Genomic DNA, 21,231 nt, shown 5'->3' on the forward strand with positions numbered 1-21,231 from the left:
TAGATTTATTTCCCAGGAAACTGGGCTGCAATTACTGAAATAAACTTGTTGTCTAGAACCCTGCAGCGAGGCTGTGCTCTGTGTTTATGTCATATCCATTATATAGACTTACAGAATTACCGATTGAGTCTGTACATTAAAATAACAAATGTAATAAATGATGGTTCACGTGCATTCAGAGAGAAATTCGAGTGTTTATTTTAAATCCTCGTCCTTTAATTTTCGAGTAGCCCAGACGGGCTGTTTTCTTTTGGTTCTCCAAAGTACTAACCTTAAATATTTACATTTCATCTTATAGAAACTTTTTATCATTGTCATGCGCGCTTTTTGGAATGTTTACAATTAAATATGGGAGTGTTTGAAAAGCTATAATAAAAGCATTTTACACAAAATGTATATTATTCAATGTCATGATATCTTTTATTAGGCCTTTAGGCCCCACTTCCAAAATTGCTGTTGGTGTGTATGGAATTATAGTGTATATTATAGTGTATATGCGTGTCTTTTGGAAGAAAAATTATATCTTAAGTGTGTGGCACTTAATGAAGATATGTGTACAGTACGATATATACATAGATAGTCATAGAATAAGGTGTTTATTTAAAAAAACTTTTTATTTAACATTGTGACCATAATTTTTTATTCCATACAGTAAAAGCTAAAGTACACCCAAATGGCTACATTACATGTTTTATGCAGTTCTTTTGTCCACTTTGCCGTACACACTAGGATATAAGAGTTGGGAGCTGGACGACAAAAGACAGGTGCAGCCCTGACACTGGCACCCACCCCGCTGTCCCTGCCTATTTGCCTTAACTGCCCTAGACGGCAGCGGACGACTGGTCAACAGTAGTGATGAGCGAATAGTGAAATATTCGAATATTCGTACAAATATCTCCCAAATATTCGAATATTCGATCCCATTAAAGTCAAAGCTCCAGAACTGATTGGGGCCTGGGACTTCAGCCTCCAAAACATTCCCCAAGCAGGCTGGCAGCTGCACCTGTCAGTCAGCATTATTCATAACATATTCAGCTGAGCGCCCAACCAGGAAGCAGTGCAGCCCCGCAGCGTGGTGGCTAAGCACACCACTGATGCACCCCTAACAGCCGGCCGGGCCAGTAGTGTGCTCCAGCGGTGGCAGGAGCCGAGCATGTGCCCCGCCTCATGATGCATTTGATTTTTGTTAATAGATGGTAGATTAAATAAAAATAGGTGCCCTATTGTACTACTGGAGGTCTAGATATGTGACTACTCCGTACACAGCTTCTCTGTCAATAAGAAGTTACTGGGGGAGAAGCTTTACCTCACTTCATAGACACTGTGATAGAATACTGCCAGTTTTTAACCATTTAAGATGTATCACCTATACAATAAAACCGGACACAGGTACAAATTTTTTCAGCTTTGGGATTTCCAGATTTTTTTAGTTACATTTCTGCATATAGTTATGGGGGTGTCCACCTTGAGCTATTGTTGACAGCATTTAGGTATATACTTTACAGCAGCTACATGGAATATAGGAATTGGTAATCTAGAGCTGACACAATGAGGGGACGTTTATCAAGACCAGCCCACTCATATTCCGGTCTTAAATAAGGCCCCGTCCTCATTCACCCCATCAGATTTACAAAGAGGCACATGGCTCTAAATCAAGTAAATCAAGCGGGACTTGTGCCTGTCTCACAGCAGACGCATAAATCTACACCTGCCATTTCTGCCATGATTTATGCCTATTTGCAGGCGTAATTCATGATAAATCAGGTGCCATGCCTCCTTCTCACCTTGCCACGCCTCATGGGGCCCATTAGGTGACCAGGGCATACATGAATAATCTGTGCTTTTCCGTGGCATACGCAAGGGTGATCATTGATAAATGTCCCCATTGACTTCCATTGGAGATTGCTAAAGGCATGCTCTGTAATTATGTTAAAATTAGCACCCACCAAATAGTGGAACAATGCCTTCATAAAAAGTAAAACAATAATAATTCTGTGTATATTTTCAATGTATATTGAATGTATATTGTGACCTTGCGTCTTAGGTGAACTGACTGAAACAAGAATTGAAACTGGACCAAGTTAATGGATTAAGTTCCCTTTGTAAATATAGTTATAAAGTTGGAACAGTGTGTAATTATAAATAGGATTTTCATTACACAATATGGTTCCTTTGATCCTGACAAAAAGAATAATTATGTGTTGCATTTTTTTCCAGACGAGATGTTGCTAACACAGGTGTTATTAGACCGCATGGTAAAACACCCCCGCACCTCACAACAATTAACAATTACCCCTCCATCCTACAACTCTATTGGCCCAAAATACATCTCTATGTTCTTTACTTCCTTTCGCATAGACAGAAGTCAAACAGGTCTAATCTAATATATACCCTGATTATAGAACAGATGATATCACAGAACTAAGGAATTCAGGTCTACGTTGTGCTTCTAGGATTTGCTGCTTCTGTGCGACGCTTATACAACATAGGTTCACATGACATTTTCCACTCCATTTAGCATATATACTGGTAAAACCTCTCTTGCACGTATAGTAGCTGAAAATATAGATACTATAAGGCAACGTTGGTTGTAAAGTTTTAGAACTTCGCATTAAAATCAGAAAATTTGATCTTTTTACCTTCCTGGTTTCTCTTTGCACAATTGTAGAGCTTCAGAGTTTTCCCCAATGCTGCACCCTCATACATCCCTACTGTATACCAACCCAATCTATGCTACACTGTCATAAATCCCTACTATCTACCAACCCAATCTATGCTGTATCATTATACATCCCTACTGTCTACCAACCCAATCTATGCTACACCCTCATACATCCCTACTGTATACCAACCCAATCTATGCTTCACCCTCATCCAACCGTACTGTATACCAACCCAATCTATACTGTACCATTATACATCCCTACTGTATACTAACCCAATCTATGTTGCACCCTCTGGCATCCCTACTGTCTACCAACTCATTTGATACTGCACCATCATACATCCCTACTGTCAACCAGCCCATTCATCATACATGCCCACTGTCTTCCAAACCAATTGACCAGCTTATTTCTCCAAGGAGACCTATGTCCTATAACCATGAACCATGACTGTTTCCTGGTCACATGAATCCCTACTTGATCCTTGGTTATTAGCTTAGATAGTGGCCAAATCACAAGTTCACACATCTTTATTTATATTCCTATTGCCAACACAGTAGATAGAGGAATCTACAGGGACAGAGTGATCAAACGTACTGGGTTTCAGCATGTCCAACCTTATGTTCCTGTAAAAGATAAGCCACTGCTTTGAGTCTGATAGCGTCTCATTGCCCATTCCATATGAAAAACACATGCATGCTGATCCTCAGCTAAATATCGGTATACAGAGGACAAAACCGGGTCCTTACTCTAAACCCTTCTACAGGTGAATAACAATTGATATTTATTCAGCTTTGTTAAGAACGATTCATTAAAGATACAGATACCAATGGGCATGGCCTAACCATTGGGTCTTCTCTTTACAGGCAGCAGGCTCTACTGGCTGCTATCAGTGAAAAAGATGCCAACATCGCCTTGCTGGAACTATCTGCCTCAAAAAAGAAAAAAACACAGGACGAAGTGATTGCCCTCAAGAGAGAGAAGGACAGACTGGTCCATCAGCTGAAACAGCAGGTATGTCCTACAAGTAAAGAACTGTGTAGGGGGTCAAGTGATTTACTGTCAGATAGAAGTTTTTGAATTTGATATTTGTTAAGAGGGGATAGAAGGGTTATGACCAGTATACGTTGCAGTTCTTTTTGGGCTTTGTACTGCCTTGATATACCCTTTGAATTGGTTGAATGGGCAGGGCAGTGTTGGAGAATACCTTCTGGGATGTTAAAGCACCGGCTCGCAGAGAGTAGAGAGGTATCTGGGAATTTTCCATCCTATGAGTCTATGTAGTAGGTTCGACATGTCCAAAAACTTTGATCAGTTGAGGTCTCCATGCTTAGACCCCCATGGATCTCTAAATATAGCCAGGAGAAGCACAGGGCAACACCCTTCACTCTCTGGTTTGCTGCTCAGTCCCACCATCTCCTAGAGACTCCATTATAAGTCTATGAAGTGGTAAAGTGGGGTGTAAAGTGTGCTGCTGCTATTTATTGAAGGGACTGATACCCTAGCCGATCTAAACTTGTGACATGTTGTTGCGTGCAGTGTGTCTGCTGTAACCCATGTTGAGATCCATTAGTCTATTGGCAGATGAGCATTATCTGGGGGCCTGTTTAGCCCGTTTAGCCATTTCTCCTGATTGCAATACTTATCTAAACACACAATACTGGTGGAGCCGTGGGACCCCACTTATGTGTATGGCCAGCAGCTATGGGCACAAGGCATTATCCTATATCTTATCAATGACAGAATTGTTTAAAACTTCAATTTTATTAAAAATGCCTAAATACTAACTTGGTACAGTTCATGGAATCATAGAATAATGAAATGTCGCTCCATTCTTCAAGCACCATGCATGGAAGATTCCTGGACTAAACATGAGCAGCCGCCAGGGTGACTGAATGTGAATATCCATGGGGACTGCGTGTTTTCTCTGTGACTTAATATATTCATATAGAGTCAGATATTGTACTAGCATCAGCCATGTAATTATATTGCTGCAACAGCCTATTAAGAACTTTCCATTACTTCACTATAAGCCATTCAGCCACATCGTGGTTAACTCTTTGGACTGTCGTGATTTGACCGAAGGAACCAGACACATTAATTTTATTTAACTTAATTTCATGTTTCGGTATACAGTATATTAGGAAAAGCTGATTTTTCATACTGGAGAAGCTATATGAACTATGGGACATCAGGGCTCACCTTTATTCTCTATCTGTCATTCAGTCTTACAGTATTTTAGGGCTATTAATATTAGTAAAGTTAGGGTATGGGCAGAATACTTCTCTGTAAAGTTCGGAGATATTGCTGACTCGTGTGGTAAGGACTGGTAATATGGCATCTATAGGAGCCTGCTGTGGGCTCATGTTTTATCATATACTGCACCTCCACATACTGATATACATATATATTCTCCTCTAGTAGCACTGATATTCTCCATCCTACCAAAAGCCTAAGAGTCCATACTATGATATTTAACCTCTGTACAAATAATGTATCCAGTAACAATTGTTTCCCATCTGTAGCAACCATGTACAATAGGCCAGACATGCTCTAAATTTATTTTGTTCCAATGGTAGTTCTTGTATAATGTACATGGTAGGCAATAGCTAGAAATTGGCTTGTGGTGAACTATTTATCTGGTTATCTGTGTTCTATGTATCTATTGATCAATCAATCTATATTCTATCTATCTATTTATCTATCTATCTCCTATCTATCTATCTATCTATCTATCTATCTATCTATCTATCTATCTATCTATCTATCTATCTATCATAGATTGTAAGCCCTTGCAGGCAGGGTCCTCTTCCCCATGTATCAGTCTGCCATCTGCCTTCATGTAATGTGTTTTGATTTTGTAATGTTCTTGTTTGTTACCCCTATCGCCTGTGTAGCGCTCTGGAATTAAGTGTGCTTTATAAATAATAATAATAATAATAATAATAATAATAAATAATAATCTATCTTTAAATTCATAATAAAAGTAACTTTATTTACAGAACCAAACACACATTAGCTTTGCCAAAGTGAGTGGGAAATAAGGGAATAATATATTGGGACTCTGAGTGCGGGGTAGAGGAGTCCAAAGTATATAGAATTATCTATATCAGATATCTAGGTAGATACCTGTTTATCTATGAACTTTATAACTATGGGCGTACAGTAACTTTATGATAACTTTTATGTTTCCTGTGATCCAAGCACTGCTAGACGAGATGACGTGGTGTGACGTCTGGGTGACACGGCCAAGGCGCAGAGCTGGGATGGGGTAATGCCAGACCCCTATAAATGTCCTCAGTGCTGGGAGGGGAGATGTTAACTGATTTCCCAGCACTTGGTGCACAGAGCAGATGTTCCCACCATAGTTAAAAGACTGGGAATTCACGCCTAACTGTTGCAGCTTTCTTTACAGGTCTATATAGATAGGAAAGAACAACAAAGCTTGAACCTTCCCAACATATGTGATGCTGACTTCATCACAGACATTACCGCCAAGTACCTCGTTTACAGCCGTGATGCAAACACAGTTCCATTGCCTCAGGTCAGTCAGCTGTAGAATGCATCTAGAGCCTAGAAAGCTTCTTAAGCAGACCACCTTAGACTTTCCATTTGCTGCTCAATAGAAGTCCCAGTGGCTACAGGTGGGATAGCCCTATGCACCCTAATCTTGCTTACCCCACGATAGTACAGCCCCCTGCCCCGTAGAACTAGTGCGCTCAATAGGTTTTTTATGGCTTCATTAATGCTAATTAATACAAGATCCCTTCAGCTGCCATGCATACGTGAGATCACCGGGCACCGCGTTGAACAATTGGCATGTGTCTGCTATCTCTTCCTGCAGTGACCTCAATCCGCCAGCAGATGTCTCTGTTTTGAAAGTTTTCCTGTGAAATTCCAAAAGCCTGAAATTCACATCAGTCTGAATATTCCGCAATTCTCTGCTAGTTGCTGAATTGGCCAACTATTTCGTCAGCTTATTACTATAGTTAGTTAGGAAATCTATGGTGATTCTGAGCACGGCACCTTTATGGGCATCTCCATAATATCTGACATTGTAGATTATGTTAGTTTTTGTACTTTTTGTGGAATATGACCTGATCTGGCACTGATGTGTAAAGCTACTTTTAGAGATGACATCCTGATAGCAGCGCTGGTTTACCATGTACATCCTGAAGGTGATCGGTGCTTGTTAAAAACTTAAAGGGGTAGTTCACCTAAAAAACTTATATACAGCTGCTGTATGCCCTGCAGAAAGTGGTATTTTTTCCAGTCTGGAGAGCAGGAGAGGTTTTCTATAGGGATTTGCTGCTGCTCTGGACAGTTCCTGTCACAGACAGAGGTGGCAGCAGAGAGCACTTTGTCTGACTGGTAAGAATACACCACTTCCTGCAGGACATACAGTGGCTGATAAGTACTGGAAGACTAGAAATTTTTTAGAAGAAGTAAATTACAAATGTCTGGCACTTTCTGACACCAGCTGACACCTGACGTAATATGTCCCCAAGAGAGCTTCAGAGCGGGGCCGCGTGTAGCCCGGGATCGCGGCTATTAGCGGGCATGGTCTGATCGCCGTGCCCACTAATCAAGTAATCGGAGACAGCTGTCAAAGTTGACAGCTGCCTCCGATTACCGGAGGCAGACGTTCCCTGGTGTCTTGTGGGGGAGATCGCTCCTCCGGGACGTTGTCCTGGAGGAGCGATCTCCGTGTCTGCAGCCGGCCTCCAAGATGGCGCCGTTCCCGTCTCGGCATTCGTTTGTTTTCGGCTGCAGCAGCCGAAAGCAAACGAGTGCCGATCTCATTGATCTTTGCGGTATAAGTATACAGCAAAGATCTCAATGAGAGATCAAAGTGTCTATGCTAGAAGTCCCCCAGGGGGAATAACCCTACCCCCAGGGGGAATAACCCTAACCCCAGGGGGGCTTCTAGTATATGTGTAAAAAAAAAAAAAGTATTGTTATTAGTAAAAAGCCCCCTCCCCTAATGAAAGTTTGAATCACCCCCCTTTTCCCATGTTTTGAATAAAAGTAAATAAATAAATAAATAAACATGTTTGGTATCGCCGCGTGCGTAATCGCCCGAACTATTAATTAATCACATTCCTGATCTCGCACGGTAAACGGCGTAAGCGCAAAAAAGTGCAAAATTGCGCATTTTTGGTTGCTTCAAATCCAGAAAAAATTTAATAAAAAGCGATCAAAAAGTCGTATATGCGCAATCAAGGTACAAATAGAAAGTAAACATCAAGGCGCAAAAAATGACACCTGACACAGCCCCATAGACCAAAGGATAAAAGCGTTATAAGCCTGGGAACGGAGCGGTTTTAAGGAACGTATATTTGTTAACAATTGTTTGAATTTTTTACAGGCCATCAGATACGATAAAAGTTACATGTTATATATCGTTTTAATTGTAACGACTTGAGGAACATATAACAAGTCAGTTTTACCCCAGGGCGAATGGCGTAAAAACACAGTCCCCCCAAATAAAAGAAATGCGTTTTTTTTTTGTTCAATTTCACCACACTTTGAATTTTTTCTGGTTTCGCATTATACTTTATGCAAAAATTCAGCCTGTCATTGCAAAGTACAATTAGTGACACAAAAAATAAGGGCTCATGTGGGTTTCTAGGTGGAAAAATGCATGTGCTATGGCCTTTTAAACACAAGGAGGAAAAAACGAAAACGCAAAAACGAAAATTGGCCCCGTCCTTAAAGGGTTAAAACAATCTTTACAATTATTATGCATAAAGGGCTGTAGTATCACTTTTTAACACCAGGCAATTCTACCAGTAATTTCCTTGTGTGAATTGTCCTTTATAAGCTGCTTTATTTATTTGGTGTTTTTTCAAACTTGTGCGAGTATTGCCAGGGTAGGCCGGCATTGGCTTCTCTACCTGGGATATTTGAAAGGATACTTTTCTGGCTGGTTTTCTGTTGTGTGCTTGCGTTGGGTGTGGGGATAGTAAGTCTTTCATGGTAGGTAAAATTCACATGTAGCTTACTTGTTCTTGATGTTCAAAATCAAATTTACGACTTCGGGACGACTGTATTACGGCCCCAAAGACATACATGTCTGTATTACGGTCACAAGTCCCAGCCTGACACCTGCTAGTTTTGGTCATCAAACCTGCAGTCAGGTCGGCACTTGTGAGTGTAATACAGACATGTATTTTGGACTGTGATATTCCCACGTGAAGCCGACCTAGGGTGAAGATTTTATGAAGAGGAATATCATTGATTATACGCTTTGGATACTACCTGCTGATTTCTTTGTGTAAACATACCCTAAAAGACAGTGATCAAGGTGATTGGCTTAGTAGACAGTTCCTATAGGGTGTGGGGGAGGGAGCACTCAGCAGTGGGGACCAGGGTTGGGAGGGGGGGGGGGGTTGGATTGGCAGCAGGTCAGTACTTTCTTTCTTCCTGTACTTCATCCCACCCTGGGCACTGTACAAAGATAATACTTCCCCTTTAGCGTTTTTAGGTTTCCTACAGTGCTATGTATACCATACATAAAGTCATCAAATAGCTTCTATGGTCCTAAAGCAGTGCATTTCCAACCTCACCATTGAGGCCCTTTCTAGTTGTTGGTGATGGGCAGCTCCTTTCTCCAGATTAGTAACACAACTGACTCATTTGTACTAATTTAGTGCTATACAGACTTTAGGAGACAAATGACTGATACATTGAGAAATATCTGTAATTTCCACTATAGACAGTCTAGTCTGTCTAGTGAGGCCCCTGTCTAAAGGATCATTTCTCATGATAATTGTCTTGGGAGAAAAAAGTAATTGTTGAATGGAATCCATGATTTAGAGGGGAAAAAGTAAAAAATGTCTGAATCCCATCACCCTGAGAGCGGTTATCACTGGAAGCTGCAGGCGTCTATACATTTCTCCTTCAGCAGACACTACTGAAGAATTACCTATGGCGCCCCTTCAGATGAATACGTAACTAGTAGTTGAAAAATAGGCTATAGAGGCAGAAGGGAAAGTTCTCACATTTATTTGATGTGTCAAGTCACGACAGCTATAGCGGCATGTAAAGTATCCAGCTTCAAAGACATCGCAGGTAACCCAGCTATCCCCTCTGGATGGTTAGCAGGCATAAGGACAGTGCGTAAGTGTATAAGAATCCAGACATTAAAGTTAGGAAGTGGGATGATGATTTTTACCTAATGTCCCGAGATAAAGCCTTTTCCTCAGATATCCCGTAGAGTAAAGTGATACTGATATGTTCTGACAGCTTAAACACCATTCTTCATTCAGATTAGACCTGTTTTCCCTGTCAGTGATATCTGTTGGGCACTGGTGGTATCTAGCATACAAACGGCACTGGGGCTTCCATTGTAACGCCGACCTACAATAGTAGCATGAATAGAGACATAGATCCGCCCTTGTAATTTAAATCAAATGTACCCATAGGTACATCACTTAGGGTTTTTTACATGAACAGGTTGGTCAGTGGTGCAGTCCCATGCATGGAGCAGGTCTATAACCGAACATCAGCCGGGCATGAAGCACTGGGGACAGACCCCCAGTGTGACAAAAAACCCCAGTGCTTTATGCACGGCCAGTGTTCGGGAGTAGACCAGCGCCGTGCGCGGAAACCAGGTGGCGGTTCAAAAAAAGACCAGCATCCCATTGCTGGTCTGTTCATGTAAAAAACCCAAAACAATGTACCTATTGGTACACTCGCTTTAAGGGTATGTATTGTAGGGATCTTCCCGGGGGATGGTGTGTGTGGACACACTTCACATCAGGCTTTGATTTATAACAGATCAACTTGGCGTTTATTAGCGGCATAAACAGTCCCGTAAACATAAATAGAGCAATACCATGCTTGAAAAACAGAACAAACAAAAAGGTCTAGCCCGTCTGGGCACTTGCTAAAAAGATTCGTTACCTATCTGACACTAGGTAAGACAGCGTCCTTCCCCTGGAGACCGCAGGGTATGTATTAGCTCCAACAGCGGCTGTCTTCCCAGCTCCGACCATACACAGCACACAGGCTGTTCACTCCTCGCTGAGAGACTTCCCCTCCAGCTCTGTGGAGCATTTACCCTGTTGCAGGCTCAACAGGGCACACCTGCCTGCAACACCCGAAGTGGATCGGGGGGAAGGGAATGGTAGGTCCCACTACCAACCTACCCACCATTCCAGTAAATCCAGGCCCGGAAAATGGAAAGAACCACTCAGCAGCATAATACTGCTGAGTCACAGATCTCACCTGGATTCACCACCTCACCATATGCCGTAGCCTGGGTGAAATGTACCTCCCCTCGAATACTTCTCCAGTGACACTCCTACAGTATGTACAGGACAGTTTTTGCATACAGAAAATCTGCAGCATAATACAGTAGCAGCTAAGTGGAATGGATGACTAGAAATGTCTTCTACACAAGGCAGTCTAATAAAAGATGCATGGAAACAGGCTTGCAGGACCGGTTTTAAATCTGTATCATGTCAGTTTAGGCTTTGAATGCACTGTGTATTAAAGCGACTCCGTACCCACAATCTGTCCCCCCCAAACCACTTGTACCTTCGGATAGCTGCTTTTAATCCAAGATCTGTCCTGGGGTCCGTTTGGCAGGTGATGCAGTTATTGTCATAAAAACAACTTTTTAATCCGGCAGTGCTGTGTCTAACGGCCGGGGCTTACATTTGTATATGCATTAGGCTGGCACCACCTCTCCGTCCTTCCTCCCCATCCTCCTCATTATTAGGAATTATCCAGGAACATTTGCTGCTGTTTGAGCTTTGCACAGGTGTATTAACGATCCAGCCCATTTGCCGGGCTGCGACAGGTGGGGAATAGGAAGCAATCTGCCTGGAGCATTCCTAATGATGAGGAGGGTGGGGAGGAAGGTTGTGCCAGCCTAATGCATATACAAATGTAAGCCCCGGCCGTTAGACACAGAGCTGCTGAATTAAAAGTTATTTTTATGACAATAACTGCATCACCTGCCAAACGGACCCCAGGACAGATCTTGGATTAAAAGCAGCTATCCGAAGGTACAAGTGGTTTGGGGGGGGTCAGATTGTGGGTACGGAGTCACTTTAAGGCCACGCTCCCACAACTTTTTCCTTTTTTTGGGGCTTTTTTACCACCACCTTTTTGGACGGCCATTATTTTGGCACTGAGACCAGTTTTTGGCTGGTTTTGGCCCATATTTTGATTTGCAAAACAGCATTTTTTGGAAACATAGCCTCACAGTATTAAAACGACTAAGATAGCATTTTCTTCATCTACAAAAAATATTCATATCTCTTAAAGGAGATTTCCAGGCAAAAAAAATAAAAATCAGGGAGGGCAGATGGTAATGGTAACATTACAATCAAGGGATATTTACCCATCCTGGTGTTGCTGCAGCGCAGCGCCACTGCTCACTGTCACCCGCTGGTCTCCTGTATCTCTCAGTCTTGTGATGTCACGACCCCAGTCATAAATACCTGCTCAGTCAGTCAGTGACTAAGGCAGAACACCTCTGCTGTTACTGACTTGCTGAGCAGGTAGTTCTTGTGATGTTGTAATGACACAGGAAGCTGGGAGACATAGGAGACCAGAGAGTGACATCTTCTCCAGCCATCAGGATTCAAATTCCAAGTTTTTAGGGTCTCACAAATCGGAAATGTAATTTCTCTCATCTATACATATAATGTTCAGCTGTAGGGTGGTCTCATGCTCATCTGTTCTGTAGCGATGAGACCAGCACACACAAATCCATCATCTACACACTCATCAGTACAGGAAGAAATACTGTACACAGAAGTGCAAGTTTAATGGACAAATTCACCTGCAATAGTTTAACCAGAATATTTAATTTGGCTGAACGCTATCTTCACGTTTCCTGGTCTCTGCAGTATCGGGTGGTCAGTAATGTTTTTCTCTAATTCATATAAATCTTTCCTGTCCTTCTTTGCACCTCTCCATAGAATAACACAATTAATGAGACATCACTTAACCTTTTCCCTCCCGCCCGATCGCATAACACACGTGCGGACCTTGTCGCCAATGCAGTGCCTCTCCACAGACTATGTGAGGATATGATCACATCTCATGTGTTAATAGCGCAGAATAGTACGTCTGCCGCACCTGAAAAAATATACAGAATAAATTGCTACGGTCTATGATTAATGCATCGCCTTCAGAAAATGAAGCACTTAAAGGAATTTGTGCTGCAGCATTCGTGTTGAGACATGTAGGAAACGGCCTTATTTAAGAAAACCTCTATGCAGATTAATAATTCAGAAAGTATCGACAAAGAAAACATTGTGAACCGCATTGTGTCTGATGTATAGATAATCCCAGGGGGGTCACACCTTGGGTCGCAAATATCTCATTTTGCATTTACAGTACAATGGTTGATTTGAGAGACCTGTGGGGTATGTTTTGTTATTTTATTAAATGGATTTAAAGTGGAAGTAAAAAAAAAAAATAGAAATTCAGAGCTGTAAAGCTTAAATAAAGATTAGTGAATATAGGTGACACTTATGTATGAGGATAAAGGTTTCTGCAGGTTATCAAAACTGGAGATATGGGACCATGGGGGCAGACATGTTTATGCATTTAATAATCCTATCAAAGACTTTTAAATCTGTCAGCTGAATATATTATAACTAGGCCCCCTTCACGTGGTGGTTTTTACGGTCAGGAAACATAATAACTTGCTGCATACTCACCTGTGATGTGGTTTGTGCATGGCAAAGCTGGTGGGGGGAGAGAGCGGCCTCTTGTGGCCGGAGTCATAATGATAGTACCGGTTTCCATTGTCTGTATTGTGGGAGTCAGGACCTGTGCAGGAAAGCTGTCCACTTATCTGTCCCTTGTTTTGGGGATTACATAGGGATCCTGGAGGTTGAAGCCCCACTGATCACTATTATACCATACTGTATGCAAAAAATATGCCATAATATTATGTGATGGGAACACAAACAGAAATTGGCCTCCAGTCAGGCCAAGATAATTCTGGTGTGTTAAAGGGATTTTCATACAACCTATAAGGAAACTTTAACCTCCTAATAGAGAAGGCATGTAGTCTTCTGTTTAATATCTTACCATAGTGACCATTGTAAAATACAGCTATAAACAGCGATGTACACTGTGAAGGACCTTTCCTGAACTACAATACTCCACTAAACTACAGTCCACTAAAGCTGGCCAAGAGGACAAAATAAGGGGGGGGGGTGCACATCGTAGGATCCTATCCTCTGAAATGGAACAGAAAACTCATGAACCTTGAGGCTTATGCTATGTATAGACACAACATTATGTCACAAAAGGAAGAAGATACTCCACTATCCATCCCATGGGTGTGGATATTCATACTGTAATGCCTTTAACAAAATTGCTGGTTTGTGTTCAGAGTCCCACTATAGGACCATCATACATCTTTAAGCAAGCTCTCCCAATGGCGTTTTTCGTGGCATGGTTTAGCATTCTCAGTTGAGAACCCAGACAAGGACACTCTACATGGTCTGATTGGTTATTTATTTTGGACCAGAGGAAGGCACTAGGTTAGGTGCCAGAACACATTGTCCTATAATTTATTTGTGTGCCTACAAAAATTTAATCTTCACTGGTCTATGGTTGTCCTACAGTAGTGTTCTATATAAACTAGGACTTTTGCAGGGAAGTTGAACACTGAACTTGGTTTCCCCTGCAGCTCCCCATGGTTTTTACTGCACATTATCACCCATTCATATCAATCAGCGATAAGCTAATAATTGTGAGGATGACTTAAAGGAGAAGTCTGGCCTTTTTTGCTCTTGGCAGCCAGCAAGGGCAAGGGCCACGTGCCCGCGCCACCCTGCTGCACTAGTTCCGGAACCCCTGCCAAAAGGTATTTCCCCCCGAGTTCTGATTATGTCAGGGGGGAAAATGTCTTCCTGGCTGATGGATCAGCCAATGAGTGACTACAGAGGTGTCCCGACTTAGTCACTGATTGACTTAGTGGGCAGTCAATCAACCGGGTTGTGGCGTTGCCTGGGAGAAGATCTCGGAGCCTGGCAGGGGTCCCAGAGTAGCGATCTGATGCTGGAGAGGCACGGGGAGAAGTGAGAAAAGCTTCTTTTTTATGTTGCCCCCTGCCTTGCTAAAAAAAGAAAAAGTCACCTTTCTCCTTTAATTATAGAGAAAAATAAAGGTTTTTTACTTGAGAAAAGATGTGAACCAGTTTTTCCCTTCAACAAAGTACTAGTATCTGTGGCTATGTGTGTGTGTATGACCGACCAGTCCAAATCAACTGCCCAGGTAGTAATATTGTATCTGATAGATGGCCGATATCTGTGTCTCATTTTTCCTATCCTAAACTTCATTCTTTTTTTGCGTGAAATCAGGAAATCTTTATGAAATGTGGCTTTGACGTGGGCAGTCATTAGCCGAACAGCTTAAGGTCAATCCTTCTTAAATAAAGTTTAAAGCCTCTGTCATTTTCTTTCATTTGATGAAGTTCTAAGCGAAAAAACTTGACCCTGTCAGCAGCCCGTGCATGTGTCATCTTGCTGAAGTGCTCTCTACATTATGGTACGTGCCCTCTGGCTTTCTGAAGCCACCTACACTTACAATCCTTACTCACTGTTCTTGTGGATTCTATTAGACAAACATGCTTAGAAGTAAGCTTCCAGTAAGCTTGAGCTTTTAGGTTGCAAAGGGCATCCTTGTCCACCAGAGCTGTCCAGCTCACTTTCTAGCAATATGAAAGAAAAAAATGAACTCGGGAAATCATTAACTTTGCCCAGATTTGATCATTGGAAGCTTAAAGGGTTTGTTCAGGGTTAGAACATTCCCCCCTCCTAAAAACAACCCCACCCCTGACCACAGGTTGTGTTTGGTATGATACATCCATTGTAGTAATTTCCATAGAGATGAGCTGCCATAGCAAATGCCACTCATGGTTAGGCGTGGTGCTGTTTTTGGAAGAAAGACGCCATGTTTTTGTCATAATGGCCAGCTCCTTTAAAGGCAATCTGTCAGCTCAATGTAATGCTTAGAGTTGCAGATGTGGGAATATTGGGAATAAAAAAAAAAAAAAACAATTGTCAGGCAAATAAATATTCATAGGATTTGTTTCCCTACAATCCAGGTTAAAGAGACAGCAAGCAAAGGTTTGTTGAAGTATTTGATCTTTTGTGCTGCTTTTTATATTACTGTTATCAGCCTCCTGTTGCTCTGTGTAAATAGTAGATGGGTGGCTGATAGTGATTAATCTAATGGGCCACACAATTTATGTAGAGGAGCGCCGATCAGTAAGATAATCCCTCGCTATCCTGCGTCTGTAAGCGCATGTTGATGGCTGTTTGAAAAGTTGTGAAATTGCATGCTGAAGTGTCATAGAAGCTATACTGAGCTCCAGTGTGCATGCCTCCTCCCTCCCCCACCCCTCTTTGCTTGATATCCTGCACTGAACCCTGTAAATGAAAGGAGCAGTGGGGAAGGGAGGAGGCATGCATGCTGATGCTCAGCAACACCTTCTTGACACTTAAAGCCGCAGGTTCTGATATGTGTCAGTCGCTATTTACCTCCGGATTCCAGGGCTGTAAGTCATATTTCCTTCGGGTCCAGTATGGTGCTGTTTTCCGCTAATTGCTAATATGCTAATTAGCGTGCTCAGAGCATTTGGGGCGTTCCCCATGCTCCTGGAGCACCCGCTCGGCTGCCCTAGCCTGCCTCCTCCCGGCCCGCCCCACTATTCATATTCATAAATGCATAGCTAGGCCGCTTGTTACAGCACATGTGCAGGAAGCAGCCTGTTACAAGTGGGCTAGCTATGCATATATGAATATGCATAGTGGGGCATGCCGGGATGAGGCAGGCAAGGGGGGGCGAGCGGGTGCTCCAGGAGCATGGGGAATGCCCCAAATGCTCCGAGCACGCTAATTAGCATATTAACAACTAGTGGAAAACGGCACCATACAGGACCCGAAGGAAATATGGCTTACAGCCCTGAAATCCGAAGGTAAATCGCGTCTGACACATATCAGCAGGTTCACTGCCCCAAACCTGCTGATAGTGCCACTTTAATCTTTGAACATCAAATAGTTTTTCAGCTTAGACCCCTTGCACAGCTACAAAGCAATGCACAGTTTTAGAGATGACTGGCACTTTTCTGAGAAAAAAAGAAAAGAAAAGAAGAAAACACTTTTAGATGGTTACTGTTCCTTTATGAAAACTCATCTTGTTCAGTAAGGTGGAGTAGGGGTTCAGTAAGGTAGTATTAGGGTAACTGTCAAGAACCATGGCACTACTCTGCCGGAGAGGATGTATATCTGTGATCCTGTTTAGCTCTGTTTTTTTTAGGCTGATTGTGTCACTGTTGTAGGGGAACAGTAAGCCCTGAATAGAACCCAGTCCACTGTCCCTGCCTATTTGGACTACCTGCCTTAGATGGAAGTCCCCAACTGGGTGATGTTCCCTACGCTAGAGCATTGCCCATCAGGAATGTAATGGTTAACAGCCAGGGTAAAAAAAAACAACAACTGGGATTGGATAAGCCTAAAACCAGAACAATCCAAGAAACAAGCCAGGGGCAAGTCAGAGAGTAACATCAAGAACCAAATCATAACCAGAGACACAACCAGTTACATAGAGAGCTCTTACATCATATAGCCTTTGGGTGGCGGATGCCAATGGTAGACATACACTTATCAAATTCGTCACCCATAGGCCATCATCTCATCTGTTTAACAGATACATCATGAAACGCTATTAAAACGCTTATGACCTATCCATTTCATGGATGCATGTGAAGGATGCCATACATTGTATATTCTGCAGAGTTTACAAGTGGTTCCAGACCATTCACATTCTGCTGTACAATCTCCTATTTTAGAGCTGGGTTATTTCATTTTCAGTACAAAAGAAATTGCACACTACACTGACACATTGGCACGTGTAGCCGAATAAATGCCGAAGCTTATACGCTATAAAATCGCTCTGTGCCGAAATGAGAATTATGGAAGGAGTAACACACATTATAGGGCTTCATAATTAATACCTACACAATAATAAAGTCTGGTGTCTATTATCATATGGATCCTTCTCAAAATGACGTCAGACCTACAGGCCTGAAGTCATCTGCCTTTAATTTTTTGCGTATTCGTAAATAACCAGGCCTCTGGGATCACAATAAACTGGCTATACTCTACAGATGGCCATGACTCAATGTAATAGTAAACTGCAAGATATACATATGTGTTACATGGAGATCGTGATAAATGTGTGCTGTTCTACATTTACGTTAACACTTTGCTTCTGTTAATATAACATATTCCCATTGACTTATGGAGAGTGTGAGGTTTTCATTGGTTTTGTGCTTTGCAGTTCACGTGGTCAGTCTGTAATTTATTCCTTGCGTTTTTTTTTTTTTTTAACGTTATAATTGTTCTCCACAATGCATCATACAAAGTAATCGGTTCATGTGTTTCTAATTGACTCGCTGCTTTGAAAAAAAGAAAAAAAGAAAAAAACTCCAAAGCACTTGAGATATCGGACAATGGTTTTGTTTCCTCAGTGGGAATAACAGAATAACAAGACACATTAGCGCGGAGCGTATTCATCTGGATACATGGCCTTACTGTATATATTAGCCCTGCACCATGTGTCCCATTGCGGAGCATTGCCATGTGTGCTGTGTGATCTCAGTACAGAGATATATGTGTATACTCCTCACATAGCTGCAGTCTGCTGACCCACCTCATGTTCTCAGCTTATTTTCATAATTATATTTCCGTGATGTAAATTGAGGAAAGCCAGGATGTGTGCTGAGATGTGACCAAAGTAAATGCTCATTAAACCTAATATACAAGTAGATTTTATATAAAAGAAGTTGGGGGCCAGTACTGTACTAGGAGGGATTAGATATATATTATAATATCTATTGTGTGACCTGACAGGCGTGTGAGGCCGCTATTCAATAAATAGCGGCCAGACAAAACTAACATGTCAGTTTTCCATGTGGCCGCTAGGGATCCCGGCCTATGTGTATACACTACAGCCGGGATTCCATAGACGGCAGCACAATATAAGGTGGCAGCAGAGAGCACTGTGTCAGACAGGAGATAATAACCCCTTCCTGCAGGACATACAGCAGCTGATAAGTGCTGGAAGACTGGAGATTTTATTTTTTAACAGAAGTAAATTACAAATCTATGTAACTTTATGAAACCAGTTGATTTAAAATACTCCAGCTGGAGTAAAACTGGTCAAAATAAAATATGTACCAGCTTTCCTCGCCTGGTCATAGGATCACTTGGCAGCCATTTTTCCTTGCCATTGCTGGTTCACTTTGCTGCCAGAAGGAGAACAGTGATGTCACAATTTGTACATCTGCAAAACATGGAAGTCACAGATCAGCAATCCGCAAAAGATGGATCCCATTGACTTCTATTGGTGTGTCTGTGCTGCAATTGCAGTCCGTATAGGTCTGCATGGATCACGGATCTCCAAATATTGTGAATGTGTAAATGAGGGCTTACAAAAAAATAACCACTTTCTTCCAGAAACGCCACCTCTAATAACCTCAGTTTGGGTTTTGCAGCTCAGTTCCATCGAAGTTAACTGAATTTTAATACCACACACAACCTGAGGACAGGGGCGGTGTTGTTTTTGCAAAAAAGTAGTTTTGTTTTATCTAATCCTGGATAACTCCTTTAAAGGGACTTTTACGGACGGTCCACCTCAGGGATTTACAGCCTTCACTGTTGGCCAGTTACACAAACGGACTGCCTCGTCGACTTCTAAACCGGAATTATTAGCTAAACTAAGTTTTGCCCCCAAAACCTGCACAGATCATTTTTCTCCAAAACATGGTGCTTGCAGATTAGACAGCATTTTCAATGTTAAGGGTTTCTTTTACGGTCAATAGCCAGGAGTTGGGCAGCTGTTTGCCAGTATACAAAGATGACCAATGGCATCTGTGGATTAAAAAAATCCTTTTGAATGCATTTTGCCATTAACATATTCACCCATATAGGTGTGAAACTAAACTTATGCTCCCTTAGTTGTCACCTAATTTTGCCTACATTTCATTTTGCCATTATGGGGTATGGCTTTTTCCCTAGACCTACAGTATGTAGGATAGTTATACTATGTTTCCTTTGTAATCTTTGACCCTAAAAAAAATACATTTACAGACTATTCCCTCTTTTTGTGAGTGGCATTTGGAGAATTAGGGATCTCATAACCTGGCTGGTACTGATTGGCTAGGAAAAGTGGACCCCCTAGCGGAACAGGCCCCCAGTATGTTATAGTTTTACTTCTCAATATATTTTTGAAGACTAATCAAGGTTAATTTAAACTATGATAATAAGTGTGCTGGGAACCTTTCAGTGTTTGCATCCTTTCCCAGTCTAAGTCCAGAAATGCAGTGTGTGAACTGGCTAAATTCTACATTAAGAAATTTCCCATTGGTGTAGGCCGCTCTAGGGTGTTCAGATGTGTAGACTTATGTGGCCTTATATTCTGAAATGCTTTTACTAGTTAATCACCTACAATTTTTGGTTCAGGTCTGTGCCCATTACTTCCTGCCATGTAATTATTGGGACTAGAGGTCTAATTCCATTAACTGCATTGCTATAATTAATAGCTAACCTTTCTAATTGTGGTCAGCCATGAGCAAAGACAACACGTTAACCTTCTAATCCCTGTCAATTTTCCCTGATGCCTTGTCACCTGTTTCCATTTGCTTTGCTGAGTGTCTACTTTAGGACTGATTGACTTCAAAATACACACCTCTGCTTTACCCCCTTAACCTTGTAATTTGCCATTACATTAATGATGACAATTACAAAATGACAAGTCCACACATATGGAGCTGAAGAGAGCGTCTCCCCTCGGCATCCATGACACAGGCGTCTGTCAATACCAAGAAACTCTCTGATATTTGCTCATCGGCTCTATTGGTTGATGTCAGGATTAAAGAGACAAAAAGTACAAAAAGTTTTGTCAAGGTAAAAAGAAAACATTAATAAGGAGGCGGCGTCCCGGTTATAGAATTTTCCATAATACAGGCTACTTGTCTGGCTTGAAGGATTAAGGATTCTACAACTTCCGACCCTGTCTGTTTTCACAATAATTATTTTCTTTAACTGTCCCATATAATAAGTTATTTCCTGAAGTTGTAGAAAAAAACTGAGGAAAAATTAAACCATTGCCTCAGTGATTATAAAAAAAAAACAAAAAAACAAACACCTTGAAAAGGCTTGTGCTGGAATGCCCAAGGGAAATGTTGTTCTAAGCTTTAATTACATTTTTTTCAGCCCGTTTCTTTGTGTGAATGATCCCACGTAGCACTGTATAATTATGCCATTTTGGCATTCTGAGCATGGGGACGAATGTTTTTTGCATGACTAGCCTATATGTTACTGTCTGTAGTATTGTGTTATTATTGCAAGTTGTTTCCTGTGTTTTGGAGACAGACCATTATCTCACGACTTGAAAGCTTTACACCCGGTGACCACACTCAAAAAAAAAAATGTTCTCATCGAAATGCCTTGTCCCAGTGGAGTTTGAAACAGGAATATTTGTCAGTGATATATCTGATTAGAGATTGTTATGAATGATCGGA

At 41.7% G+C, this 21,231-nt stretch overlaps 1 protein-coding gene across 1 annotated transcript in view; it reads left to right on the forward strand.

Moving 5' to 3' along the window:
- ERC2 (ELKS/RAB6-interacting/CAST family member 2) overlaps positions 1–21,231 on the forward strand; it is a 667,987-nt gene that overhangs the window by 438,083 nt on the left and 208,673 nt on the right. The window contains exon 14 of the mRNA XM_069967012.1: positions 3,530–3,677. Within this exon, the coding sequence (XP_069823113.1) occupies positions 3,530–3,677 (148 nt within the window). The remainder of the gene's footprint in view (positions 1–3,529; positions 3,678–21,231) is intronic.

The sequence above is a fragment of the Dendropsophus ebraccatus genome, chromosome 4 (genome assembly GCF_027789765.1).
Source record: "Dendropsophus ebraccatus isolate aDenEbr1 chromosome 4, aDenEbr1.pat, whole genome shotgun sequence".
Lineage (NCBI taxonomy): Eukaryota > Metazoa > Chordata > Amphibia > Anura > Hylidae > Dendropsophus > Dendropsophus ebraccatus.